Here is a 24,622-nt window from a genome sequence, read left to right as displayed (position 1 = left end):
GGGGAGGGGAGGGGAGGGGAGGGAAGGGAAGGGGAGGGAAGGGAAGGGGAGGGAAGGGGAGGGGAGGGGAGGGGAGGGGAGGGGAGGGAAGGGGAGGGGAGGGGAGGGAAGGGGAGGGGAGGGGAGGGAAGGGGAGGGGAGGGAAGGGAAGGGGAGGGAAGGGGAGGGAAGGGGAGGGAAGGGGAGGGAAGGGGAGGGAAGGGGAGGGAAGGGGAGGGAGGGGGAGGGAGGGGGAGGGAAGGAAGGGAGGGAAGGGAGGGGAGGGAAGGAAGGGGAAGGGAGACTGATTTTGGCTTATTGCTTATTCTATCTTTTTTCAAGATCTTGTAAGGATTGAGAATGTAAGTTACACCCTTGTAAATATTAGGCAATCAACATTTCAAATCCCATTTTCTGTCATCATCAATAGATTAATTTTACTACCAGGATGCCTCTCCCCCACCCCAAAAAGGTATCAGCAGCTGACTATTTTCAATAAATCTTACCTCAACATCCATTCTCACTAGAACCTTAAGCAACATTATTAAGGTATCTTACAAAACTACTAAAAATTTGCCTTCACCTGAAAAATTTTTCTTTGCATTTTCCTGTAAATGAAAATTTTTGTTAAAAATCTATTAAAAGTTCACACATCACTAAAAATAAAAGGTTTCTGTACATTTGTTCCCATATTTAGCCTTAAATTAAACACATAAAATAAGGTAAGATAAAGGAAGGTTGAATACTGTACAGACTCGCAGGTAACCTTTTTCATCATCCTGAATGTTTCACTAAGTTTTGCAACTCTGATACTGGACACCACTCCAATCTTGCTTCCAAAGTACAAAAGAAGCTTTAAAAAAAAAATATGCTCATCTTGCCTTGTTGAGCTGTCCTGATGCATCAATGAATTGTTCACAGAACTAACATACATAAGTCATAGCACCAAGCTGTTTGACCAGTCAGATAGGTTTCTAGCACCACACATGCACACTCACACTTCTTTACTGGTGTAACTAAGATCCTACACAGATGTTTTATAAATTTGCTGTCTCAACATTAAAAAATAAGTGCATCAAGTTTCTTTGTACATCCAAGTCACTTTCTAAGGCAAATTGTCTACTGTATGTACTCCCAACTGTTTGGTATTTTGCTTCAGTTAATTGACAGTGGATATGGGTGTTCAAGCATATGGACTGGTCAGCTCTGATTGGAGTGAGTGGATTTTTACTGGGAGAATGCCTTAGACCAACAATTCTGCATGTCGAAAGAAAGGTTTTAGAATTCTGCATGGGGTTCAGACTACGTGCATATTTGGCCTATGATTGCTATGGTATGTCATTATGCAGAGTTCAAATTAAAGTGGAAAACTGCTAATGAGCGTTTAGGTTGTCTGTTCCTTCCTAGCCACATTCTACTTCTTATTTTCTAACTAACTTAATTCTGTAAAGTAAGGACCTCCTTTGTGATAGCTCAGATGATTGATACAAATTTAAAACCTCCTTTTCATGTGAATGCATAAACAGACTGCAGTAAGTGATACAGCTATTGCCATGAGACTACTGGAGGTATAATTATTACTTTCTCCTCCTACCCCTCTCTCTCTTTCTCTCTCTTTGTGTTTCTTTAGAGGGCAAATACCTCTACCTGGCAGAAGTCAGTTGAGATTGCTAGTACATGCTTTCCAAACATTCAGCGGAGATGAAACTGGATCTGTATTTTCGCAGTAATTTTGAACCCTACTATGGGAATACTGTTATTTCCCTTAGCAATCAGCAAAGACTGAAAAATACTAGTGACTTGCATCACCATGATACAGTATAGCATTTTGCAGGTATACAGTTCAGCAGTTGAAATAGATGGGTTGAATTTTTAGAAAAGGTATTTTCAAACTGAAGAATTTCAGGAAACAAAGTTAAATCTTGTGGTGCATGGTCTCATTCTTACAGTTCAATCTTGCATGCGGGAAAAGATTCATCCTGCATAACAACAGTGCTGCTGCTTGCCAAAACCATGATGTTGAGGTCCTGCTGTTTCTCATGCGTCTCTTGGTACCATTCCCTCATCACTTCTGAGTCATGGGTTGGGATTAAGGTCACCTGCAACACAAAACAGGAGAACTCCTGAGGAATGGACAACAGAAACAACTGATAAGAAAAATATCTTTGTAAGAAGTCCTGGCCAACAAGTATGATTCCTTTTTGGAAAGAGTGGATCTTTATGCAATAAATACTTAAATAAAGGAAATAAACAAACATGTAGATAAGATAAAATTACTGTAAAGAAGCAGTTTATCAAAATAAAACCTTGGTTCTCTAAGGTGCTGAGATGCAACTTTCCAGAGAAGTAGCAGTCTGTAGCCTGCACCGATAGCTCTTCAGATTATGACCAAATATTTTGTTTACAGAATCACAGAATGGTAGGGGTTGGAAGGGATCTCTGGAGATCATCTTGTCCAACCCCACTGCTTGAGCAGGCACACCCAGAGCAGGGGGCACAGGACCGCATCCAGGTGGGTTTTGAATGTCTCCAGGGAAGGAGACTCCACAACCTCTCTGGACAGCCTGTTCCACTGCTCTGGCACCCTCAAATTATTTATTTCACTTATTTATTATGTTGGAAAGGCACATGAAGTTTCCAAGTGTATGTGATTACCATATAAACCATGAACCATTCACTTTTCTTTCCTACTTACAAACTGCAAAATTTCCAAACTTGGATCATATATGGTATAGCAACAAGATGAAATAGCCAAATGGCCCTGTAAACCAGTTCCCAACTGCTGTCCTCCAGAGATAGATCATAAAGGCCAGAAATGGGGGAGCAGCTGAATATGGTGCAGCTCTGTGTGTCACTTGGGTGTCCTCTCACATTACTGGTGAAACAAGGTGCCTAGGCTGGGAACTCCTGTCCCCAGCAGCTGCTGCCCACTCGAGAGGTGCTCTGGCTTCTGGTAGTTTCTTCCCAGAGAAGATTACATTTCCAGGTAGAAATACTAGTGAAGAGCCTACCTGCATGTTAGTGTCCCACTGGGCCTTGCCCTCTAGCAGGGAGTCCAGAACAGCCCTGCTTGGCTCCTCGGCTGCAGAATCGTTCCCGCTCACCACGTAGTAGGATGACCGCACCCGCTTGAAAAACTCAACGTCGACATTCTTGCTATTGCTGTGGTTGGGAATGTATACCAGATCCAAATACACTGGAGGTCCTGGAGGCACCGCTGTAGATTTTACTGACTTACTATTCCCAGGTCCTTTGGAAATCAAACAATAGAAGAATATATCACAGGCTCGTTAAAAACATGCATTTATTAATTACCATTATAACTGCTGAGATGATATTCTTAAAATTGCTAGTGTTGGTTAAGCATTACAGAGCTATAACTGTATTTCTTCTGTGTCTCCTGAAACAATTATGGCACTACACTCCTACATCTAATGACATGTTCCAGCTTTGTTGTGTGCCAATTACAATTGTACTGGGAGAAAAAAAAAAAAGGAATAAAAGTAACTAACTATACAATACATTAAAAACTCACTAACACATAACCAACATTTGACTGAAACTTTCCCAGTAATATACTACTATTATCCAACAATTACTACACAGGGCCGTGATTACTCAATTACCATTCAATAAATGTCAGTATTATTTTCCAAGTTAAGAAGGCGAGCTTTTCAAAAGTCTCAGATATGCATGATTATAAAAGCTAAGGTCACACAGGGAGCCATGCAAAAGTGGTCCTGAGATTTGGAGAATCAGCACATACCAAGACATAGTAGCTGTTCTATGCTCAGGCTGTCTTACCGGTGAAGCAGGAAGCTACTATATCACAGAATGGTATGGGTACGAAGGGATCTCTGGAGATCATCTAGTCCAACCCCACTGCTTGAGCAGGCACACCTAAAGCAGGAGGCACAGGACCGCATCCAGGTGGGTTTTGAATGTCTCCAGGGAAGGAGACTCCACAACCTCTCATGGCAGCCTGTTCCACTGCTCTGGCACCCTCACAGTAAAGAAGTTTTTCTCATGCTTAGCTGGAACTTCCTGTATTCCAACTTGTGCCCATTGCCCCATGTCCTGTCGTTGGGCACTACTGAAAAGAGTCTAGCCCCATCCTCCTGACACCCACCCTTTAGATATTTATAAGCATTGATGAGATCCACCCTCAGTCTTCTCTTCTCCAGGCTTAACAAACCCAAGTCTCTCAGCCTTTCCTCATAAGAGAGATACTCCAGTCCCCTGATCATCTTGGTAGCTCTCTGCTGGACTTCCTCAAGCAGTTCCCTGTCCTTCTTGAACTAGAGGGCCCAGAACAGGACACAGTACTCCAAATTCAGTCTCACTAGGGCAGAGTAGAGGGGAAAGATAACCTCCCTCGACCTGTTGGCCACACTCCTTCTTATGCAACCCAGGATACTGTTGGACTTCTTGGCCACAAGGGCACATCGGTGGCTCAGGGTCAGCTTGCTGCCCACCAGCACTCCAAGGTCCTTCTCAGCAGAGCCACTTTCCAGTAGGTCAGCCCCCCCAACCTGTACTGGTGCATGGGGTTGTTCCTCCCCAGGTGCAGGACCTTGCACTTGCTCTTGTTGAATTTCATCAGGTTCCCCTCAGCCCAGCTCTCCAAGCTGTCCAGGTCTCATTGGATGGCAGCACAGTCTTCTGGTATATCAGCCACTCCTCCCAGCTTGGCATCGTCAGCAAACTTGCTGAGGTTATACTCTGTCCCTATCAGATTGGTCAAGCATGATCTCCCCCTGGTGAATCCATGTTGACTACCTCTGATAACCTTATTTTCCTCTACGTGCCTGGAGGTGACCTCCAGAATGAACTGTACCATCACCTTTCCAGGGATGGAGGTGAGGCTGACTGGCCTATAGTTTCCCAGGTCCTCCTTCTTGCCCTTTTTGAAGACTGGAGTGACATTTGCTGTCCTCCAGTCCTCGGGCACCTCTCCTGTCCTCCACATCCTTTCAAAGATAATGGAGAGTGGCTTGGCAAGAACATCCACCAGCTCCTTCAGCACTCGTGGATGCATCCCATCGGGGCCCATGGATATGCAAGGATGCAGTTTGCCTAGGTGATCTCTGACCCAATCCTCCTCAACCAAGGGGAAGGCCTCCTTTCTAAAGAATTTTTCTCTCTCCTCTGGGGGCTGGGATGCCTGAGGGCCAGCCTTATCAATAAAGACTGAAGCAAAGAACGCATTCAGTAAATCTGCCTTCTCTGCATCCTGCATCACCAGGGTACCCACCTCGTTCAGCAGTGGGCCCACAGTTTCCCCAGTCTTTCCTTTACTGCTGATGTGTTTAAAGAAGCCCTTCTTGTTATCCTCGACATACCTTGCAGATTTAGTTCCAAGTGGGCCTTGGCCTTCTTTGTTGTATCTCTGCATACCCTGACAACATTCCTATATTCCTCCCAAGTGGCCAGTCTCTTTTTCCATACTGTGAACCTCCCTCTTCCATTTGAGTTTTTGTAGAAGCTCTTTGCTCATCCATGCAGGTTTCCTGGCTCCTCTGCTTGACTTCTTCCTCACAGGGATGCACCAATCTTGAGCTTGGAGGAAGTGGTCCTTGAATATTAACCAGATCTCTTGGACTCCCCTACCTTCTAGAGCCCTAGCCCATGGGATTCCTCCAAGCAGGTCTTTGAAGAGGCCATAGTTGGCTCTCATGAAGTCCAGGGTTGTAATCCTACTTTTTTTCCTGCTTCTACTTCGCAGGATCCTGAACTCCACCATCTCATGGTCACTGCAGCCAAGGCTACCCCCAACCCTCACATCCTCAACCAGACCTTCTTTGTTTGCTAGTATAAGGTCCAGCAGCACATCTTGCCTCATTGGGTCCTCCACCACCTGTGTCAAAAAGTTATCCTCGATGCTCTGCAGGAACCTCCTGGACTGTGCATGCCTTGCTGTGTTGCTTTTCCACCAAGTATCAGGGTGGTTGAAGTCCCCCATGAGGACCAGGGCCTGCAATTGTGAGGCTACTGCCAGCTGTCTGTAGACAGCTTCATCAAGTACCTCTTCTTGATCAGGTGGCCTGTAGCAAATGCCCACAGCAGTGTTGCCCATATTTGGCCGCCCCTTAATTTTTACCCACAAGCTCTCAACTTGTTCTCCTTCCGCTCCTAGGCAGAGTTTGATGCATTCAATTTGCTTCCTCACATAAAGAGCAACTCCCCCACCTTGCCTCTCTGGTCTATTTTTCCTGAAAAGCCTGTAGCCATCCATGACAGCATTCCAGTGATGTGAGCTATCCCACCATGCCTCTGTAATTGCAATCAGATCGTGGCCCTGCGACCGCACACAGATCTCTGGTTTCTCCTGTTTATTCCCCACGCTGCGTGTGTTGGTGTACAGGCATTTCAGAGAGGTACTTGAGCGTGCAGGTTTCCCTGGAGGGGTACATGAGGGCCCACTATAGCCATGCACACCCTTGAGGTGGCTGGTCCCCTGGGTGTCATCTAGTGAGGCAGATAAGGCACCTTTGTTGCTGCTCTGGTTGACCTGGCTTATTCCCCTGTTGGATGTGATGTCATTAGCAGTGCCACTTTGGCCCCCACCCCCCATCTTTCTCAGTTTAAAGACCTCCTCACCAAGTTGGCCAGCCTGCTGCCAAAGATTCCCTTGCCCCTTCCATACAGGTGGATTCCATCCCTCCCTAGCAGGCTATGGTTGCTGAAGAATGTCCCATTGTCATAAAAGCCAAAACCCTCACGTTGGCACCAGCCACGTAACCAGGAGTTGATTTGTATTATTCGCCTATTTCTAGTTGCCCATTTTTCTCCAACAGGTAAGATGAAGGAGAAGATAACTTGGACACCAATATTTTTCACTTGCTTCCCCAGGGCTTCCTTAGTTCTGCCCAGGCTCTGGCTTACAGCATCATTTTTGCCCACATGGAAGAGTAACAGCAGATAGTAGTCTGTGCTCTTGACAAGTTGTGGCACCCTCTCTGCGATGTCTCGGATCTTGCTCCTGGAATGGAGCAAACCTCTCGTGACTCCCTGTCAGGTCAGCAGATGGGTGCCTCAGTGCCTTTTAACAGTCACCCACTACGAGCATTCATCTCTTCTTTTTACGGTATCTGTTCTGTGTTGCTGGTACAGATGCACCTTGCAGCCCTTGCTCGTCAGTGTCTGCAGCTGCTAAAGCTTCATATCTGTTGTTGGTAGTGATGATGGAAGGTGGGGGCTGAAGCAGAGCCCTTCTTTTGTGGGTCACCAGGGTCCAAGGTGCCTCATTCTCAGTGGTGTCCGCTACAGGAACGTGGTTCTGAAACCACCTATCTCCGCCTCAGCTCCACTAATACCACGCAGCCTTCTAACTGTTTTCTGCAACTCAGCCACCTGGCGCAACAGATCATCAACCTGTACACACCTTGTGCAGGTACTTACCTTCATACTAGGAGAAGGGTCGGGGTACTTGTTGCAACCTACTGCCTGTACTGAAGCCTCCTTCCTTACCAGTCCCATCTGGGTGGATGCATCAGACATCTCTGGGGCTTTTGCTATGGGGACACTGGTTTTAAGTCTGAGGTGAGTGCCCACCATCCTGGCAGAGACCTAGAGAACTTCCCTGGGCTGTGGGCCTACAAGCAGGATGCAGCACCCTCCCTCCTCACCCTGCCTGCACAAACTGCAGCACCACACCCCAGCTGATGTGCCACACCCTGGTTGCCCGTCCTTTTCACTGTGCTCCTGGTCACTCGTGCTCCCTGGGGCTGTTTAAATCTCCTGCAGTTGCTCCTGGCAATGTCCAGGCCTCATCAGCCTTGCTTGCAAGAGCTTCTGGGACCTGGTGGACTGCTCTGCTCTTTCTCGGGCTTCCCTGGCTCCGGGAACCCCCTTGTCTGCCCCAATCTAGCGCCCAGCTGCAGAACTTACTGTTGCTGCTGCTGCTGCGTTCGTTGCTGACTGCCACAAACTGACACATCAAATTTCTCAGATTGCAAAAGTTAATTCAGTGAATTTCAATCATTTAAACGTGGTCTTAACACACCAGATTTATATTTAAAACATGGGCTTTCTTTGGGGGTTTGCTACAAACCACATTCTCAGGTGATATAAAGGCAGCCTAACTTCACTGCAACAACTAAGAAAATCTTAACATTAGGGAACTCCTATCTGTCTTTACCTGTGGTTGCAGTCTTTGCTGACTTAGATGATGTTGTATTTGCTGCATTCTTGGTGTCCTTATCTTTCTCTTCCATTCGAGACTTCACTTCTGGATTAGAGATATTTTTGGTTGCCTTCTCCACAGACTCTTTTTTTGGAGAAGCTGTTCTGGAAATTTTGTCTAAAGATTCTTTTACAGCTGGTTTTGGTGAAGCCACTTGCTTTGATTTGCCATCACTTTTTTTAACAGGAGAAGATGACTTGGTCTTAGCACCCTGCTTTTTTGTCTTTGCCTTTTCTTTGAGGTCCTTCTTCAAAGGTTTACCTAAAGTCTGATCGACGGGCAAAGTCTCTGGATCAACCATGGAGACATCAGGGTGCCTAGGGGAAGGTCTGTGATCCTGCATCGGGATAGGTGGCGGGTCAATTTGTTTGTATGCAATTGTCTTGTCCGTTGGAATGGTTTCTGACTCATCTTCTGAGTCAATGTTAGCATCTGCAGTGATGGAAGGGCATTCCTCAGTCTCAGGGGGAACATCTGAATCAGTCTGAGATGGGGCAGACTCGCTCACAGACGTGGGAGGGGTTTCGTCATGCTGCCACCCTTGCTGCTTTCCCACAGAAGGTGGCTGGGCTCCCCCAGATTGAGTTAAACGCTTCTCTTGACTTTGAGACTGTTCTTCACTTGCAAACCACTCAAGGGGATTTGGGTTGATAAATGAGGGTGAAAGTTCAGTTTTAGGATGTTTATATTCGCAGGAGGACACAAGGCATAAGTCAACATCTTGACGTGATTCTGCTAATGATTTTCCTGGAGTAAAATGTGCACTTGCTTCATAGGAATAGCTAGTAGCTTTGGATGACCTGGCAGTTTTCCCATTTGTCTCAAATGAGTAATCTGTGGCTTCAGGTGAGCTGGTGGCTTTCCCTGTTGTTTCATAGGAGTAATCCATAGCATCAGGTGATCTGGCAGCTTTCCCAATTCTCTCATAGGAATAATCTGCGATATCAAGTGGTTTGGTGGCTTTCCCAATTATCTCATAGGAATAGAAATCTGTGACTCCTGGTGACCTCGTGGTTTTCCCTGTCATCTCATAAGAATAGTCTGTGGCCTCAGGTGACCTAGTAGCTTTCCCTGTTATCTCACAGGAATAATCTGTGGCCTGAGGTGATCTAGATTTTGCAACTGCCTCATAGGAGTAGTTACTATCCTCTGGTGACCTAGTAGTTTTCTCTGTGGCCTTGTAAGAATAACTAAGTTGTTCTGGTGACCTGCTGCTTTTCTCTGGATCTTTTTCTGGTCTGATTAAAGGTTCTGGACTGTGCTTTGTTAGGGGTTCCTGGTAACCAAATGCTTTGACAGAGGACACTTGCAGCAACAACGAAGATGTGTGACTAGCTGACACCACTTCTGTGATTGCAGGAGGTGAATCTGGAAAACTAGGAGAGTACAGAGGAGAAGATTCCCTTGGAGTTAATGGAGATAGGTCAGACTTTGGTGACAGCTTTTCTCCTAGGCTCTGCACCTTTTCTGAGGTAAAAGAAGAATGTAGTGACATATCTGTGGGCGGAACAGAACCTGAAAAAGTTTCTTCTGGCAGTGGCGAAGTTAACTGGGAAGGTGTATGAGCTGATGAAGTTGAGGATGAAGCTTCAATTTGTGAAACTGAAATAATTTCTGAAATATCCTTCTCCTGAGAGTAAGATGACTGCTCCACAGGGGAAACCTTCTGTGCAAAACTAGGCTCCTGTATATCTGAATGGCTATAATCTACTTCTGTTGGTCCATTTTCAGATATATGGTGTATACTAGTGCCTACAGTAGGATAGTCTGGAGATTGCCTACTAAAGTCCATTGCTAAAGACTGCTCAGGGGACTCCTGACCAAATTCTGCTGACATAGTTGACTGTTCAGGAGATCTGTGATCATGCACTGGGGTTCTTGATTTTGCAGTTTTAGGTGAGAAATCTTGTGGAGAAATTGACATGGGCCTTGGACACTCTTCCTTAGATGGAGACATGTCTGTTTCCTGAAACGTTGTTGGTGTTTGTACAACTGACACTGAAAGGGAATCATCAACTTCAGTAGAGTGGGGGGATCCAACCTCAGCATGCAAAGAAGGAGATACATCATCAGTAATTGGTTCTGGAAATGAACTAGTAGCAACAGATGCTGTAGAGACAGAAGCTACTCCTTCTATATGGGAATAGGTGTCTTCTGCTACAACCTCATCAACTGGAGTTGCAGACTTGTCAGAAACAGTGCCTTCAGAAATTGACATTTTGGTGTCTTCTTTTAAAGAAACAAACTGACCGATATCTATTTGAGTAGGTGAGAGATCACCTGCTAACTTCTGCTCATCCAAGACCAGTGAAGATTGGGAGCTGCTGGGTTCTGTATCCTCCATTTTCCTTTCTAGGCTGAAGCCTTCCTTAATTACCATAAACTCCATGCTTTTTTCATCTTGTTTTTCTTGGAAAAGGCCCACAGAGCTGGCTTCAGAAGCTGGGCTCATCTGAACAGGTGATTTTTCTTTTTCAGGTTTCCTCTCAGAAGGACTTCCATAATCTCTGGTGGGAGACTTTACATCAGCACTCAAAAATGTATCATAAGTGGTATCTGAACCTATCAGTGGTGGACTCCGTAGAGGTGAGAGAACCTTTTCAATAGGAGATTCTGAATCTGGTACAGGCTCATCCATAGGGCTTATTCTGGGTTTTGCAGACTCATCTTTGACTTCACTGAGTTCAAAGCTAACAGGAGCTTCTGTTGACTTTTCACCGGTTTCACAGGGAAGCTGACTGGATTTTTCATCAGTGGGAGACTGATAATAAGGTGTGTGGCCAGCACTACCAGCAGCAGACTGTGAGGGAGATGCTACTTCTAATGTTTTATCTTCAGGGCTTGCACAGTGCTCTTTGGCAACTTCTTGATGTACATCAGGCAATGTAGCAATGGGGACAGGATCAGCTGCAACCTTGATCTCATTGGGAGTGAGTGAAAAGTTCACACTACGTTCATTCAGGGGTGTTTTGGCAACAGGTAATGGAGGGGACAAACTCTCAGCTGGACTCCTGGCTGGACTATGTTTTCCACCATCGTCTGGATAGGGTTCTTTGATTTCTAATTTGGCAGTGCCTTGGATTTCACTTCCTTTTTGCCAATATATATCTTGGAATGCAGATTTGCAGAATTTGTCTTCCTCTAATGAAGAAGGTGGTGAGATGGTAGAAGCTGAGGCATTATAGTCTTTACCTTCTGTGGCCTCTGTTTTGGATCCTTCTGATAATCCATTAAAAGCATCCAGAAGTGGAGAAAGTTTAGGTCTAGCAAATTCTTGAGAATACAGTGATGTCTCATACTTGGTAATGTTCATATACTCCTGAGAAGGTGACTCGCTTTCTTCATTGTTAGTTTCATCACTCATGACATCCCGGGGTGTAGACATTTCATCCATTGGCGTTGGTTCACTGGATATTTCAATGGTAGACTGTGTATAACCTGAAGTAGCAGTGAATTCCTCAGGTTGATCTTCTCTGTCTTCATCAGAAACAGCGGCTTCACTTTCTGAACCACCAGGTAATGTTTCATCATGGATAGAAGAGGCTGGTTCAACTGCTGGAGACTGAGGCTCTGAGCATTTTGTTGGTGTAATTATGAGTAGGCCATATTTCTCTTCAACTTCACCAGTTTCTCCAGCTTTGTCTACCACAGCCATCACGTCATCTTCTTCAGCTTCTATTTTTTCAGTCTCCTCTTCATCTCCGATGTCTTCTGCTTTGTCTTCCTCCTCTTCTTCAGTCTCTTCAGTTTCTGCCTTTTCTACTGCTTCTTCCCTGTCTTCCTCAGCCCGTTCATCTGATGCCTCATCATCTGCCATTTCAATATATTTTTTTGCTTTAATGTTAGCATCTGCTTCAGCCATTATTTCTTCTGAACTCTCTTCCATTTTTCTTGCTTCCTCCATATATGGTTTTGTGGTGTCCAGTGGTGTCTTTTCTTCCTCATCTTCACCTCGTTCTTCAGCTTCTTCTGTCTCTGCCTTTTCCTCATAACGTCCTGCTTCATATGATTCTTCCAAGCCAGATCCCTCATCTTCAAACTTTTCATTGTCATCAACCCTATGCTTTTCCACAGGCTCCAATTCTTCAGGTGTTTGTTCACACTCACCCTCAGCCTCTGTGGTAGTTATGCCTTCATCAGAGGACTCGGCAGGTCCTTCATTATCTAATTTTTTTTTTTGGACTTCAAAGGCCTCTTTTTGTTCTGTGCCAGGGAGTTTCAGTTCATCCTCTATAAGTGCAACTTGAGGTTTTGTTTCTTTTATTGTTTCTACTTCTTCAGCTTTTAATTCCTCAAAGTCTTTTGTTAAATCCTCTGGTGAAGACATAAGGGATCTCTCCACTTCAAGTTCTTTTCCACTACCTGTAATTTCTGCAGCTGCTACAGTTGTGGTGGCGGCTCCAGCTGCTGCAAGGGCAGCTTGCGGCCCACTGACCTTGATCTCCTTCTTCACAGACTTAATTTTTCCTTTTTCCTTTGGCTTTCCAGCAGTTACTGCTTCTTTTTTAGCAGGTTCCTCCTTCTTTCGTGGTTTAGGCTTTGCTGCTAGTTTTTTTACTTCAGTTGAAGGAGCAGCTGTCTTCTTTTTTTCTTTAGGAACCTTTTGGATGTCCTTTTTCACTTCTTTTTCTTCCTTCTTAATTTCCTTCTCTTCTTTTTTACCTTCTTTTTTAGCTTCCTTTGGTGGAGCTTCTTTCTTTACTTCCTTCTTAGTTTCCTTCTTCTCTTCCTTTTTCACCTCTTTTTTAACTTCTTGCTTGATCTCTTCTTTTTGGGGTTTTTCCTCTTTTTTGATGGGTGTTTTCTCCTCTTTTTTAGAAACCTCTTTCTTTGTTTTTTCTTTTTCCTCTTTCTTTTCTTCAGGTTTTGCTTTGGCTTCCTTTTTCACTGGCTTATCCTTTGCCACTTTTTGTTTTACATCTGTAGCTTGTTTTTCAGGAGTTTCAGATTTTACTAATTGCTCTTCTTTACTTGTTACATCTTTTTCTGCCACTATAGGTTTGGTCTCCACTTTTGCTGGTTTCTCTTTTTTAACTGGAACTTTTTCTTTGCTTTCCAATTTCTGAAGCTTTTCTGGTGCTGGACTAGGTTTTGCAGGCTCTGGTGTTTCTTCCTTAGATTCCTTTCTGACAGGCTTGCTTGGTGGTGTCTTTGCAGCAGGCTTCAGACTCTCCTTGCTGTCTGTTCGTTGTTTCAACTTTGCTTGTTTCACAGCTGGACTAGCAATGTTCCCAGTTAGGTCTTTCTGTGTAACCATTGGTTGTTTAAGGAAGTCTAAGTGTTTGAGCTTTTCTAGTCCTTCTAGAATATTATATTGGGTGCTGTTTCCAGGAAACAGAACTCGGATTATTTTTTCTGCAGGATTAGCTGGATGCCACACAATCAGGGATGAGACAGACGTGAAATAGGATAATGGAATGCCTAGTTCCTGGCCATTTGGTAGCAGGAATTCAGCTGTATCTTTGCTAGTACCACTCCACTGTTGCATAAAATATTGCGTCTCTTTGCTATTTTTGATAGGATTAAGCACATACATCTCAAGTTTGCCAACTCCCATTTTCTGAAATAAAATGATGGGGTCAATGGTATTTCCTACATTTCTGAAAAGAGGTTCTGGTTTCATAGACAATTTATGTAAACACTGGAGAGTAAAACAAGCTTCTTCTACACTCCTTTTTATTCTGAAGTTAGGATCCAGGTTCTTCAGATTCTCAGGTACATTAAGGAATATAATTCCTAAATCAGGTGAGATCAGATTTTTCATCCAGTCGCTGTTGGTAGTAGACCCTTGGGACTGTTCCTCTTCTAATTCAGCTATCTTTCGCTGAAGCATGCTATTGATTCCTGGCAGGTTATCATCTCCGATGTGAGTGAGTAGAATGGAATCTACCCTGTCCAAGTGACGGATAAGTTTCCAAAAGCAAGATTTTCTTTCAGATCCTCCATTGATAAGCATGTTGAATCCATTCACTGCAAACAATGCAGAGTCTCCTCTTCCACCTGGGAAAATATAACAGCAGGGTTTGGAGAGTTTCAAGAAGCCTCCTGAAGTTGGAGGTTCCAAAATGTCAAAGGGTGATGGCACTTCTACTGATTCTGACAGATACTCTGTGAATTCAGAGAGTCCTTCCATTTCGGGCAACATGGAAGCTGAGTTGAGTTTAATGTTAATAAAGTCTTGAAGGTTGTGTCTGTCAAGGTTGGAATTTTTCCAGTCTCCTTCCTCAGGGCAGAAAAGAGTTAAGCTGGCTTTGTTGGCAGGGTGTGTGGTGCTCAATAATTCACCAATCTAGGGTTGTAAAACAAAAATGAAAGAAAATGCATGTAAATTCATTTTTAAATTACAATTAATGTCAGAACATAATATTCCCTGATCAGATAGATAAAACCTTTTTCATTTGCTTCTGCACCGTTGAGTACCCATCCTAGAAGGTAAAGGAACCTGTTAGCACAATTAGTTTACTACTGTATTTTTTTAATACAACGGAGCAGCTTATGCGGAAAGGTCCCTTCCTCACTGACCAAAGGAGGAAAGTACCCCAAGGTTACTTCTGTCCTCCACCCTTTATAGGAGGAAAGTACAAGCTTTTATATTTAGAGGGGATGAGGACTATGAGGCTAACGCTGCCAGACTTGCCACTATCTCAGCCATTGGCTCATGAGTCTCCCTGCTACCCCTGCCCATCCAGAAAAGCCAGCCAAATATCTAAAGGAAACAGCACACCCTCTTAACAGGCTGAGAATAGCTGCAGCCCAGAGGAGGCCAGCATCCTTCCGGGGCAGCTGCCTTCCCCACCCCCTCCTCACACAGGATGTATTCCACGACACCATCATTACTACAGTTCTTTCTGCAGGCTGGCTCCTGACTCCCAGATTTGCATGACTGACTACAGGATAGTTTTCCAGAACACTAAGAAATTATTTACCGCATCAAAATTCCAAAAACAGTTGCGTTTTGTATTTGTGAGATTGTGAGGTACATATATTTATATACATGTCCTGGTTTCGACTGGGATAGTTCATTTTCTTCGCAGTAGCTAGTATGCAGCAATGTTTTGGATTTACACTGAAAACAGTGGTGATAATGTGGAGATGTTTTAGTTGTTGCTAATTAGTGCTCACACTAGTCGAGGACTTTTTCAGCTCCCCGTGCTCTGCTGGGTGCACAGGAAGCTGGGAGGGGACACAGCCAGGACAGCTGACCCAAACTGACCAAAGGGATATTCCATATCATATGACATCATGATCATTATATAAAGCTGGGGGAAGAAGGAGGAAGGGGGGAACATTCGGAGTGATGGCGTTTGTCTTCCCAAGTAACCGTTACACTTGATGGAGCCCTGCTTTCCTGGAGATGGCTGAACACCTGCCTGACGATGGGAAGCAGTGAATGAATTCCTTGTTTTGCTTTGCTTCCGTGCACAGCTTTTGCTTTACCTATTAAACGCTCTTTATCTCAACCCACGAGTTTTCTCACTTTTGCCCTTCCAATTCTCTCCCCTATCCCACTGTGGGGGAAATGAGCGAGCAGCTGTGTGGTGCTTAGTTGCCAGCTGGGGTTAAACCATGACAAACATATAAAAAATACATATTATATCATATTATGCAATATATGATATATTTACAATGTGTTTTTATATATAGTTTTATAAATAAAAATATAAACTCAGGGCTGAAGAAAGAGCCAGAAAAAAAGTGTTAAGGTTAAAAATGCTCTTGTCATTATTTTGATTTTAAACTCATGGATCACAAAAGTGAAAATCTGGAATAACTCCATTAATTTTGACAGTGTTTGATAACATGCTAGTACCAAAACCAGATACTGAAATAAAGGCACAGAAAACAAAAAGTTCTATGCCATAGTATGAAGAGCTATTGTTCTGTTCCAATCTGAAATAAAAAACAATATCTGGTGGTTCCAGATTAGTACACATCAAACATGAAGAAGTATGATATATTTTATACCTTCTCCCAGTTCCACAGATACTTTCATTTGACTTTTTTTACAGGAAATTAGGTTAAATGTAGCCCATTTCTGTTCTATTTGCTATTAACAGAGAGACCACAAAGTTATGTAAACTTTAAAGAAGTAATTCAGACATAAAATGTCAGTGCAAAATATGCCCGCACAGTATCATGCAAAATACCACAAATTTCTTTGCAGAGCCTCAATTGTTAGTTCAAGCTATAGGAACAGTTTTCATAAAGATGATATAGATTAGGCTACAGCTGAATAATTTGAAAGTCTTGGACCACAAGCAGAATCAGCAGAAGAAATGGATATGTAAAAAATTAATGATGTTTGACTGCCATAATCTCTGTGGGCCTCTGTGTGTGTATGTCTCATTTTCTTTCTTTGTATTACATAATTTATTTTCAGCATTTACCAAAATAAAACTCAACAAAGATACAGTGGCTGTTATCTAAACAAAAACAATCCATCAAATACCTAAATAAAGCAGAAAATAAATATTTTCTATCTATCTTTGTTGGCCTTACTTTGTATTCAAACGATCCGATAGGAGTATAAATCTCATCCCTATGTCAGACATAGCTGTGTCTGAAAAAGAGCAAAGAAGAAAACAAAGCAAAACAAAATAACAGGAGTAAAGGCAAAAAAGGATGAAAGATAAGGAAAATAGGAGAACCATTCCTGTTGCTTACCACAAAAATAAGAAAAGAGGGGCAGCACAGACCACATCGCTGAAATAGATTTAGGACCTCAAGCATACTACTTTATGCAGTGTCTCTGGTCAGGGTTGAAAACACATTATTAGGGAGAGACAAAAGTAGTAAAAGATCAGTTCCTATCAACACAGTTTTCAGCACAAATCAAAAACATAGCCCCATACTAGCTACTGTGATGAAAACTAAGCCAAAACCAGCACAATAATACAGAGATGTTTTCGTTATTGCTGAGCAGTGCTTACACAGAAGTCAAGGCCTTTTCTGCTTCTCAAACCACCCCACCAGTGAGTAGGCTGGGGGTGCACAAGAAGCTGGGAGGGGACACAGGTGGGACAGCTGACCTCAACTGACCAAAGGGATATTCCATACCATATGACATCATGCTTAGCATATAGAGCTGAGCGAAGAAGGAAGGGGGGACATTTAGAGTGATGGCGTTTGCCTTCCCAAGTAACTGTTACATGTGATGGAGCCCTGCATTCCTGGAGGCGTCTGAACACCTGCTTGCCAATGGGAATTAGTGGATGAATTCCTTGTTTTGCTTTGCTTGTGCGTGCGACTTTTGCTTTCCCTATTAAACTGTCTTTAGCTCAACCCACAAGTTTTCTCACTTTTACCCTTCCAATTCTCTCCCCCATCCCATTGTGGGGGGAGTGCTGGCTGGGGTTAAACCATGACATGGGCTAATGAATATACTGGGCCAAGGTTTGGGGTTAGTCCTATCCAGTTTATATTATACCATATTTGGATTGCTGTTTCATACTTTTAAATTATTACTTTCTTTGCTCCTGAAAGTTGGCATACATAATGCAGACAGTGTTGGGCCACTGGTAGCACAGGCCAATGAAATGTTGGAGAAAAATTATTCCAGATGTAGATCATATCTGTTAGGAGTAGCTAGTTCAAGAATGCCCTAGAAAATGCTTTAATAGATTTGCATTTCAAATGGTGGCACAAAGGATATTGACAATTCCATTGCTTATGGTATTTGATAACGCAGAGATGTAACTGCTCATTCTCTTCTCTGGATTCAAACTCACTCTGGGAGCAAAGAAGTATATCTGTGAACCTGATCATCTTTTCAAGCACTGAGATACATCTGTTGAGGAATTCTCAAGTTTTAAAGGTGTTACAGCTGGTAAAGGCAAACAACAAGTTGGGTGCTCAGAGAAAATACAAGATTGTTTCATACCCTGGACCACAAAGGTAAAAAAGAAAGATCTTCCTCTGCTAGCTGTTGTTGCAGAGGCAGTGGAATGGGACATCTTCAATCTTCTGGCATGGAAGAAGTTGAAAACAACACTTTTACACATTGCCTGCTGGGAGTTCTGCAAGCTAGAGATGGATTTCTGAATAGGACTTAATAAGATTATACCTCAAAGAGTATTTACTTATTTGTAAGCACACCCCATGACATAGTTCAGTTTTGGTCCAGTGAAATAAAAATGGACAGAGACCAGAAATACCAACTTTACTACAGTACTCATCAAACCATACATGCTTATGGGTCAGGACACCACGGGAATTCTTTCTTCTAATCACTAGTTAAGAAACCACTAACCACTTCTTTCTAGCCATTTCTTAATAGAATAGAATAGAATAATAGAACTGTTTCAGTTGGAAGGGACCTACAACAATCATTTAGTCCAACTGCCTGACCAATTCAGGGCTGACCAAAAGTTAAAGCATGTTATTAAGGGCATTGTCCAAAGGCCTCTCAAACACTGACAGGCTTGGAGCATCAAGCAACTCTCTAGGAAGCCTGTTCCAGTGTTTGACCAAACTCTCAGTAGAGAAACGTTTCCTAATGTCCAGTTTAAACCTCCCCTGATGCAGCTTTGAACCATTCCCCTGCATCCTGTCACTGGATACCAGGGAGAAGAGATCAGCACCTCTCTCTCCACTGCTCCTCCTGAGGAAGCTGTAGATATGAACAATGAGGTTGCCCCTCAGCCTCCTTTTCTCCAAACTAGACAAGCCCAGAGTCCTCAGCCACTCCTCATAGGACATGCCTTTTAGCCCTTACACCAGCTTTGCTGCCCTCCTCTGGACACATTCAAGGACTTTCATATCCTTCTTAAATTGTGAGGCCCAGAACTGTACACAGTACTCAAGGTGAGGATGCACCAATGCTGAATACAGTGGGGCAATCACCTCTTTTGACTGGCTGGTTATATTGTGTTTGACGGACCCCAGGATGTGGTTTGCCCTCCTGGCTGCCAGGGCACACTGCCGACTCCTGTTGAGCCTGCTGTCAACCAGCACCCCCAGATTCCTTTCTGCAGGGCTGCTCTCCAGCCACTCCTCTCCCAAACTATACTTGTGCCCAGCATTACTCCATCCTAGGTGCAGAATCCAGCATTTGGACTTGTTAAATTTCATGCCATTAATCATTGCCCAATGCTCCAATCAATCTATCTAGATCCCTCTGCAAGGCCTCCTGTCCCTCAAGAGAGACAACAGCACCTCCCAGTTTGGTATCATCAGCAAACTTGCTAATGGTGCACTCAACTCCTGCATCCAGATCATTGATAAGCATATTGAACAGATCTGGCCCTATAATTGAGCCCTGAGGCACACCGCTGGTGACTGGTCACCAGCCAGATGTAGTCCCATTCGCTATAACCCTTTGAGGTCTACCCTTCAGCCAGTCCTTCACCCAGCACACCGTGAACCTGCTCATCTCACAGTTGGACAACTTGTCCAGAAGGATGCTGTGAAGGACAGTATCAAAAGCCTTACTAAAATCCAGAAAAACTCCATCCACCACCTTCCCTTCATCCACTAGGCAGGTGACCTTATCATAGAAGGATATCAAATTAGTTAAAAATTTGTGAACCCATGATGACTGTGGCTGATGGTTGCATTGTTCTTTAAATGCCTTTTAGTAGAACCCAGTATGATCTTCTTCATAATTTTTCCAGGTGCTGAGGTTAGACTAACAGGTCTGTAGCTCCCTGGGTCTTCCCTCACGCTCTTCCTTTTAAATTGGAATAACATTGGCTAGCTTCCTGTCAGCAGGGACCTCCCCAAACTCCTAAGACCTTTGGTAGATGATTGAGGGGTCCTGCTGTAACATCTGCTAGCTCCTTCAGTATTCTGGGATGAATCCCATCAGGCCCCATGGACTTATGAACATTCAGCTGATACAGCTGGTCCCTTACAATTTCAGTGCCCACAAATGGAAAGTCACTGTTCCTGCAGTCATGGTCCTCCAACTCAGGGGACTGGGCAGCCCAAGATATATCAGTATTATTAAAGACTGAAATTTTTTCTAACCTTTTTTCCAATTTGTAGACCACCTAAAAATTGGCCATAAATGGGACCCTTTAAAAAATGTCACACAGACTGCAGTATGGCAAATATAATCTTTCTTTGCTTTTGTGAAATCTTTTAGAAGCAGTGGGAGCCCAAGGTTTCAGAGACAATAAGCTGGAAGCCAGCCCTTTAAAACAGCCATGCTGGCTGGCTGGCGAGCATGCTGCCAGCAGCAGAGACAAACCAAGTGAGCTTTACTCAGAGACCATGGGAGTACGCCCTGCATGCCCACCACTGCAGCAATCCCTTGGTGGCTGTAACCCATAGACAACCACCACTGCTCTGTTTTCCAGCCAATGGTTTGGCTTCTTAACTGTAATGGTAGGATTTTCCCCTAGTTTTGCATGTAGTGATAAAATAATTATGTGTCACTAATTAGCTAGTGATGCAAGAACCTTGGGTTTGCAATTTCACAGAAAACTAACTGTGAACTGACAGTGACTTTTAGGCATCACACACGTTTCAGAGAGCAGGAATCCAGTTCTTTTCCCAACCCTACAACCATATGTTGAACAGAGAGGCTTTGAGAAAAGGGTCAAATGGATACGATAAGGTCACACTGGACCTCATACAAACTTTGCTTTTTCAGTGCTGAACTTTCAAATCTCACTCCACTGAAGTATACCTAATTAATTTCGGAAACTAAATACCTGGGGACGCAGCCATATAGTTTATTTAAATATATATTTTACAAAGCAGCCAAATTAAGTGTGACAGCTTGTTTACTATGGGTTCCTGCCCTATGGGAGCTTTCAGACACAGTACATTAAGCAAGACAGCAAACTAACAAGTTATGAAGGAAATAGCATTAAATATTGGTATACTTCATACTTATCTTTTTGGTATGTAAAAATCACAAGATTTACAGATTTCACTAGCAAAATTTTAAACACTACAGTAAAGAAGCCAAGCAGGTAGGTGGTGCAAAAAACTACAGCCATTCCAACAGATAGCCTCTGTCTTATTTAATGTCACCTATTACTTAGCTGCTACCAGGCAAGAACCTGGTGTCAAATTCAATTTGACTGCTTTGCACGTGCACCTTAGATAAACAAGATGTATATTTTAAACAGAACACTATCTCCTTCCATTGTCAAAATGTTCCTTGGTTTTCAGTTTCTCAAAGTTACAGGTTAATTCCCCACATTAAAATGTAATTCCTTTGTTAAGCAATTTACATCAAAACTAAAGTAAATTAAATATCTTGAAAGAAAGCCTATAATGAAGAGTAAAGAGCATCAGCATTAGTTAGCCAATGCTAACTCTAACACCACAGAGGGTCATTTTTACTCTTCTAAAAACCTGTGCCATCACATGACAACATATGGAAGACACTTTTCTCAACAGACCTCTTGATCCGTGAAGATCTCAATGAAGTTCTGGAAGGAGAAGGTCCCTGACTGAAGAATGAGTTCTCCCGTGTTTTCAAAGCACTGTCCAGTTAGTACAAGAAGCTTGTGTCTTGCAGAATCTGTGATCATTAAGCGCACCTAGAGTGAAGGAGAGAAACACATCAATAATGGGAGTTAGCACATGTTTGTACATTCCTCTGAGATCACACAGTCTACCTCATCTAATTTCACAGAATAAGGGTTGGAAGGGACCTCTGGAGATCATCTAGTCCAACCATTCAATAAATGTCAGTATTATTTTCCAAGTTAAGAAGGCGAGCTTTTCAAAAGTCTCAGATATGCATGATTATAAAAGCTAAGGTCACACAGGGAGCCATGCAAAAGTGGTCCTGAGATTTGGAGAATCAGCACATACCAAGACATAGTAGCTGTTCTATGCTCAGGCTGTCTTACCGGTGAAGCAGGAAGCTACTATATCACAGAATCACAGAATGGTACGGGTACGAAGGGATCTCTGGAGATCATCTAGTCCAACCCCACTGCTTGAGCAGGCACACCTAAAGCAAGAGGCACAGGACTGCATCCAGGTGGGTTTTGAATGTCTCCAGGGAAGGAGACTCCACAACCTCTCATGGCAGCCTGTTCCACTGCTCTGGCACCCTCACAGTAAAGAAGTTTTTTCTCATGCTTAGCTGGAACTTCCTGTGTTCCAACTTGTGCCCATTGCCCCATGTCCTGTCGTTGGGCACTACTGAAAAGAGTCTAGCCCCATCCTCCTGACACCCACCCTTTAGATATTTATAAGCATTGATGAGATCCACCCTCAGTCTTCTCTTCTCTAGGCTTAACAAATCCAAGTCTCTCAGCCTTTCCTCATAAGAGAGATACTCCAGTCCCCTGATCATCTTGGTAGCTCTCTGCTGGACTTCCTCAAGCAGTTCCCTGTCCTTCTTGAACTAGAGGGCCCAGAACAGGACACAGTACTCCAAATTCAGTCTCACTAGGGCAGAGTAGAGGGGAAAGATAACCTCCCTCGACCTGTTGGCCACACTCCTTCTTATGCAACCCAGGATACTGTTGGACTTCTTGGCCACAAGGGCACATCGGTGGCTCAGGGTCAGCTTGCTGCCCACCAGCACTCCAAGGTCCTTCTCAGCAGAGCCACTTTCCAGTAGGTCAGCCCCCCCAACCTGTACTGGTGCATGGGGTTGTTCCTCCCCAGGTGCAGGACCTTGCACTTGCTCTTGTTGAATTTCATCAGGTTCCCCTCAGCCCAGCTCTCCAAGCTGTCCAGGTCTCATTGGATGGCAGCACAGTCTTCTGGTGTATCAGCCACTCCTCCCAGCTTGGCATCATCAGCAAACTTGCTGAGGTTATACTCTATCCCTTTGTCCAGGTCATTGATGAATAGATTGAACAGGACTGGACCCAGTACAGACCCCTGGGGAACACCACTAGTTACAGGCCTCCAACCAGACTCTGCTCCATTTATCACGACCTTCTGAGTTCTGTTGTTGAGCCAGTTCTCTATCCATTTCACTGTCCACTCATCCAACCCACACTTCCTTAGCTTGTCTATGAGGATGCTATGAGAGACAGTGTCGAATGCCTTACTGAAATCAAGACAGACAACATCCACTGCTCTCCCTTCATCTACCCAGCCAGTCACGCCATCACAGAAGGCTATCGGGTTGGTCAAACATGATCTCCCCCTGGTGAATCTGTGTTGACTACTTCTGATAACCTTCTTTTCCTCTATGTGCCTGGAGGTGACCTCCAGAATGAACTGATCCATCACCTTTCCAGGGATGGAGGTGAGGCTGACTGGCCTATGGTTTCCCAGGTCCTCCTTCTTGCCCTTTTTGAAGACTGGAGTGACATTTGCTACCCACCAGTCCTTGGGCACCTCTCCTGTCCTCCACAGCCGTTCAAAGATGATGGAGAGTGGCCTGGCAAGAACATCCACCAGCTCCTTCAGCACTCGTGGATGCATCCCATCAGGGCCCATGGATTTGCGAGGATCCAGTTAGCCTAGGTGATCTCTAGCCCAATTCTCCTCAACCAAGGGGAAGTCCCCCCTTCTCCAGATTTTTTTCTCTTTCCACTGGGGGCTGAGATGTTTTAAAACATATTTTGCACCAGAGACTCCTAGGACTGTCAAAACATTTTCAAATTGTAGTGGTTCGCAAAAGACAACAAGAAAGGAGCAAAAGGGATAAAAGGAGGCACAAGAAGCAATTAAAGAGAAAGTCTGATGAATAAACCAAACTCATGACATGGGGTAAAAGAGAGCAAAGGCAGAAGAGAACAAAAATTGAATGAAAAAACCAATATTTTCAATTAATAAATACATTTATTGTATAACTCTTGTTGAATTTTAATAGCACTGTATCAGGACAGCCTTGGCCAACTGTGTCCCACATGCTAATGAGGGCCAACTACATGTGTCAGACTGTTTCTGGAAGGCAATGTCCAGCTACTTCCTGGGAAGCAGGGCCTCAGTACATGTAGTGGCTGCTTTGGAAGACAAGCACCTTAATAGTGAATGGTCCCCCTCCTCCTCCTTTCTCTTAGCTTTTATTGCTGAGCATGATGTCATATGGTATGGAATATCCCTTTGGTCACTTTGGATCAGCCGTGCTGGCTCTGTCCCCTCCCAGCCTCTTGCCCACCCTCCACCTACTGGCCTTTGGGGTGAGGGGTTTAGAGAGACAGCCTTGATGCCGTGGGAGCACTGCTCAGCAGTAGCCAAAACACTGATGTGTTATCAACACCGATGTGTTATCAACACCTTTCTAGCTACCAATACAAAGCACAGCACTATGAGGGCTGCTATAGGGAAAGTTAACTCTATCCCAGCCAGACCCAATACAGCAAATATTTCAAAAGTCTTGTCCAACACTGAAAAATCAATTCAAATTAAGGTAAGGTATTAATTTCAAGTGCACTAATTCCTCTGTTCAGGGAGAATTAAGTTAAACCAGAATAGTGATTCTAGAATAAGGTTATCCACTTATTAAACTAAATGAGCAGAGTTCATCTGGAACAACTCCACATGTAGATATTGCATCCAAACTCCATCTCCATGGAGATGACATAA

At 43.9% G+C, this 24,622-nt stretch overlaps 1 protein-coding gene across 1 annotated transcript in view; it reads right to left on the bottom strand.

Annotated features, from left to right (window-relative positions):
- Positions 1-317: 317 nt before the first annotated feature.
- Positions 318-24,622, bottom strand: part of LOC142049296 (microtubule-associated protein 1B-like) — a 48,856-nt gene continuing 24,551 nt past the window's right edge. Inside the window, exons 4-7 of the mRNA XM_075076838.1 lie at positions 21,520-21,660; positions 8,120-14,453; positions 2,991-3,229; positions 318-2,078 (exon numbers count right to left, since the gene is read on the bottom strand). Of these exons, the coding sequence (XP_074932939.1) occupies positions 1,923-2,078; positions 2,991-3,229; positions 8,120-14,453; positions 21,520-21,660 (6,870 nt within the window). The 3' untranslated portion in view covers positions 318-1,922. The remainder of the gene's footprint in view (positions 2,079-2,990; positions 3,230-8,119; positions 14,454-21,519; positions 21,661-24,622) is intronic.

The sequence above is a fragment of the Phalacrocorax aristotelis genome, chromosome W (genome assembly GCF_949628215.1).
Source record: "Phalacrocorax aristotelis chromosome W, bGulAri2.1, whole genome shotgun sequence".
In the NCBI taxonomy this organism is placed as follows: domain Eukaryota; kingdom Metazoa; phylum Chordata; class Aves; order Suliformes; family Phalacrocoracidae; genus Phalacrocorax; species Phalacrocorax aristotelis.
This window is presented reverse-complemented; position numbering and strand designations above follow the sequence as displayed.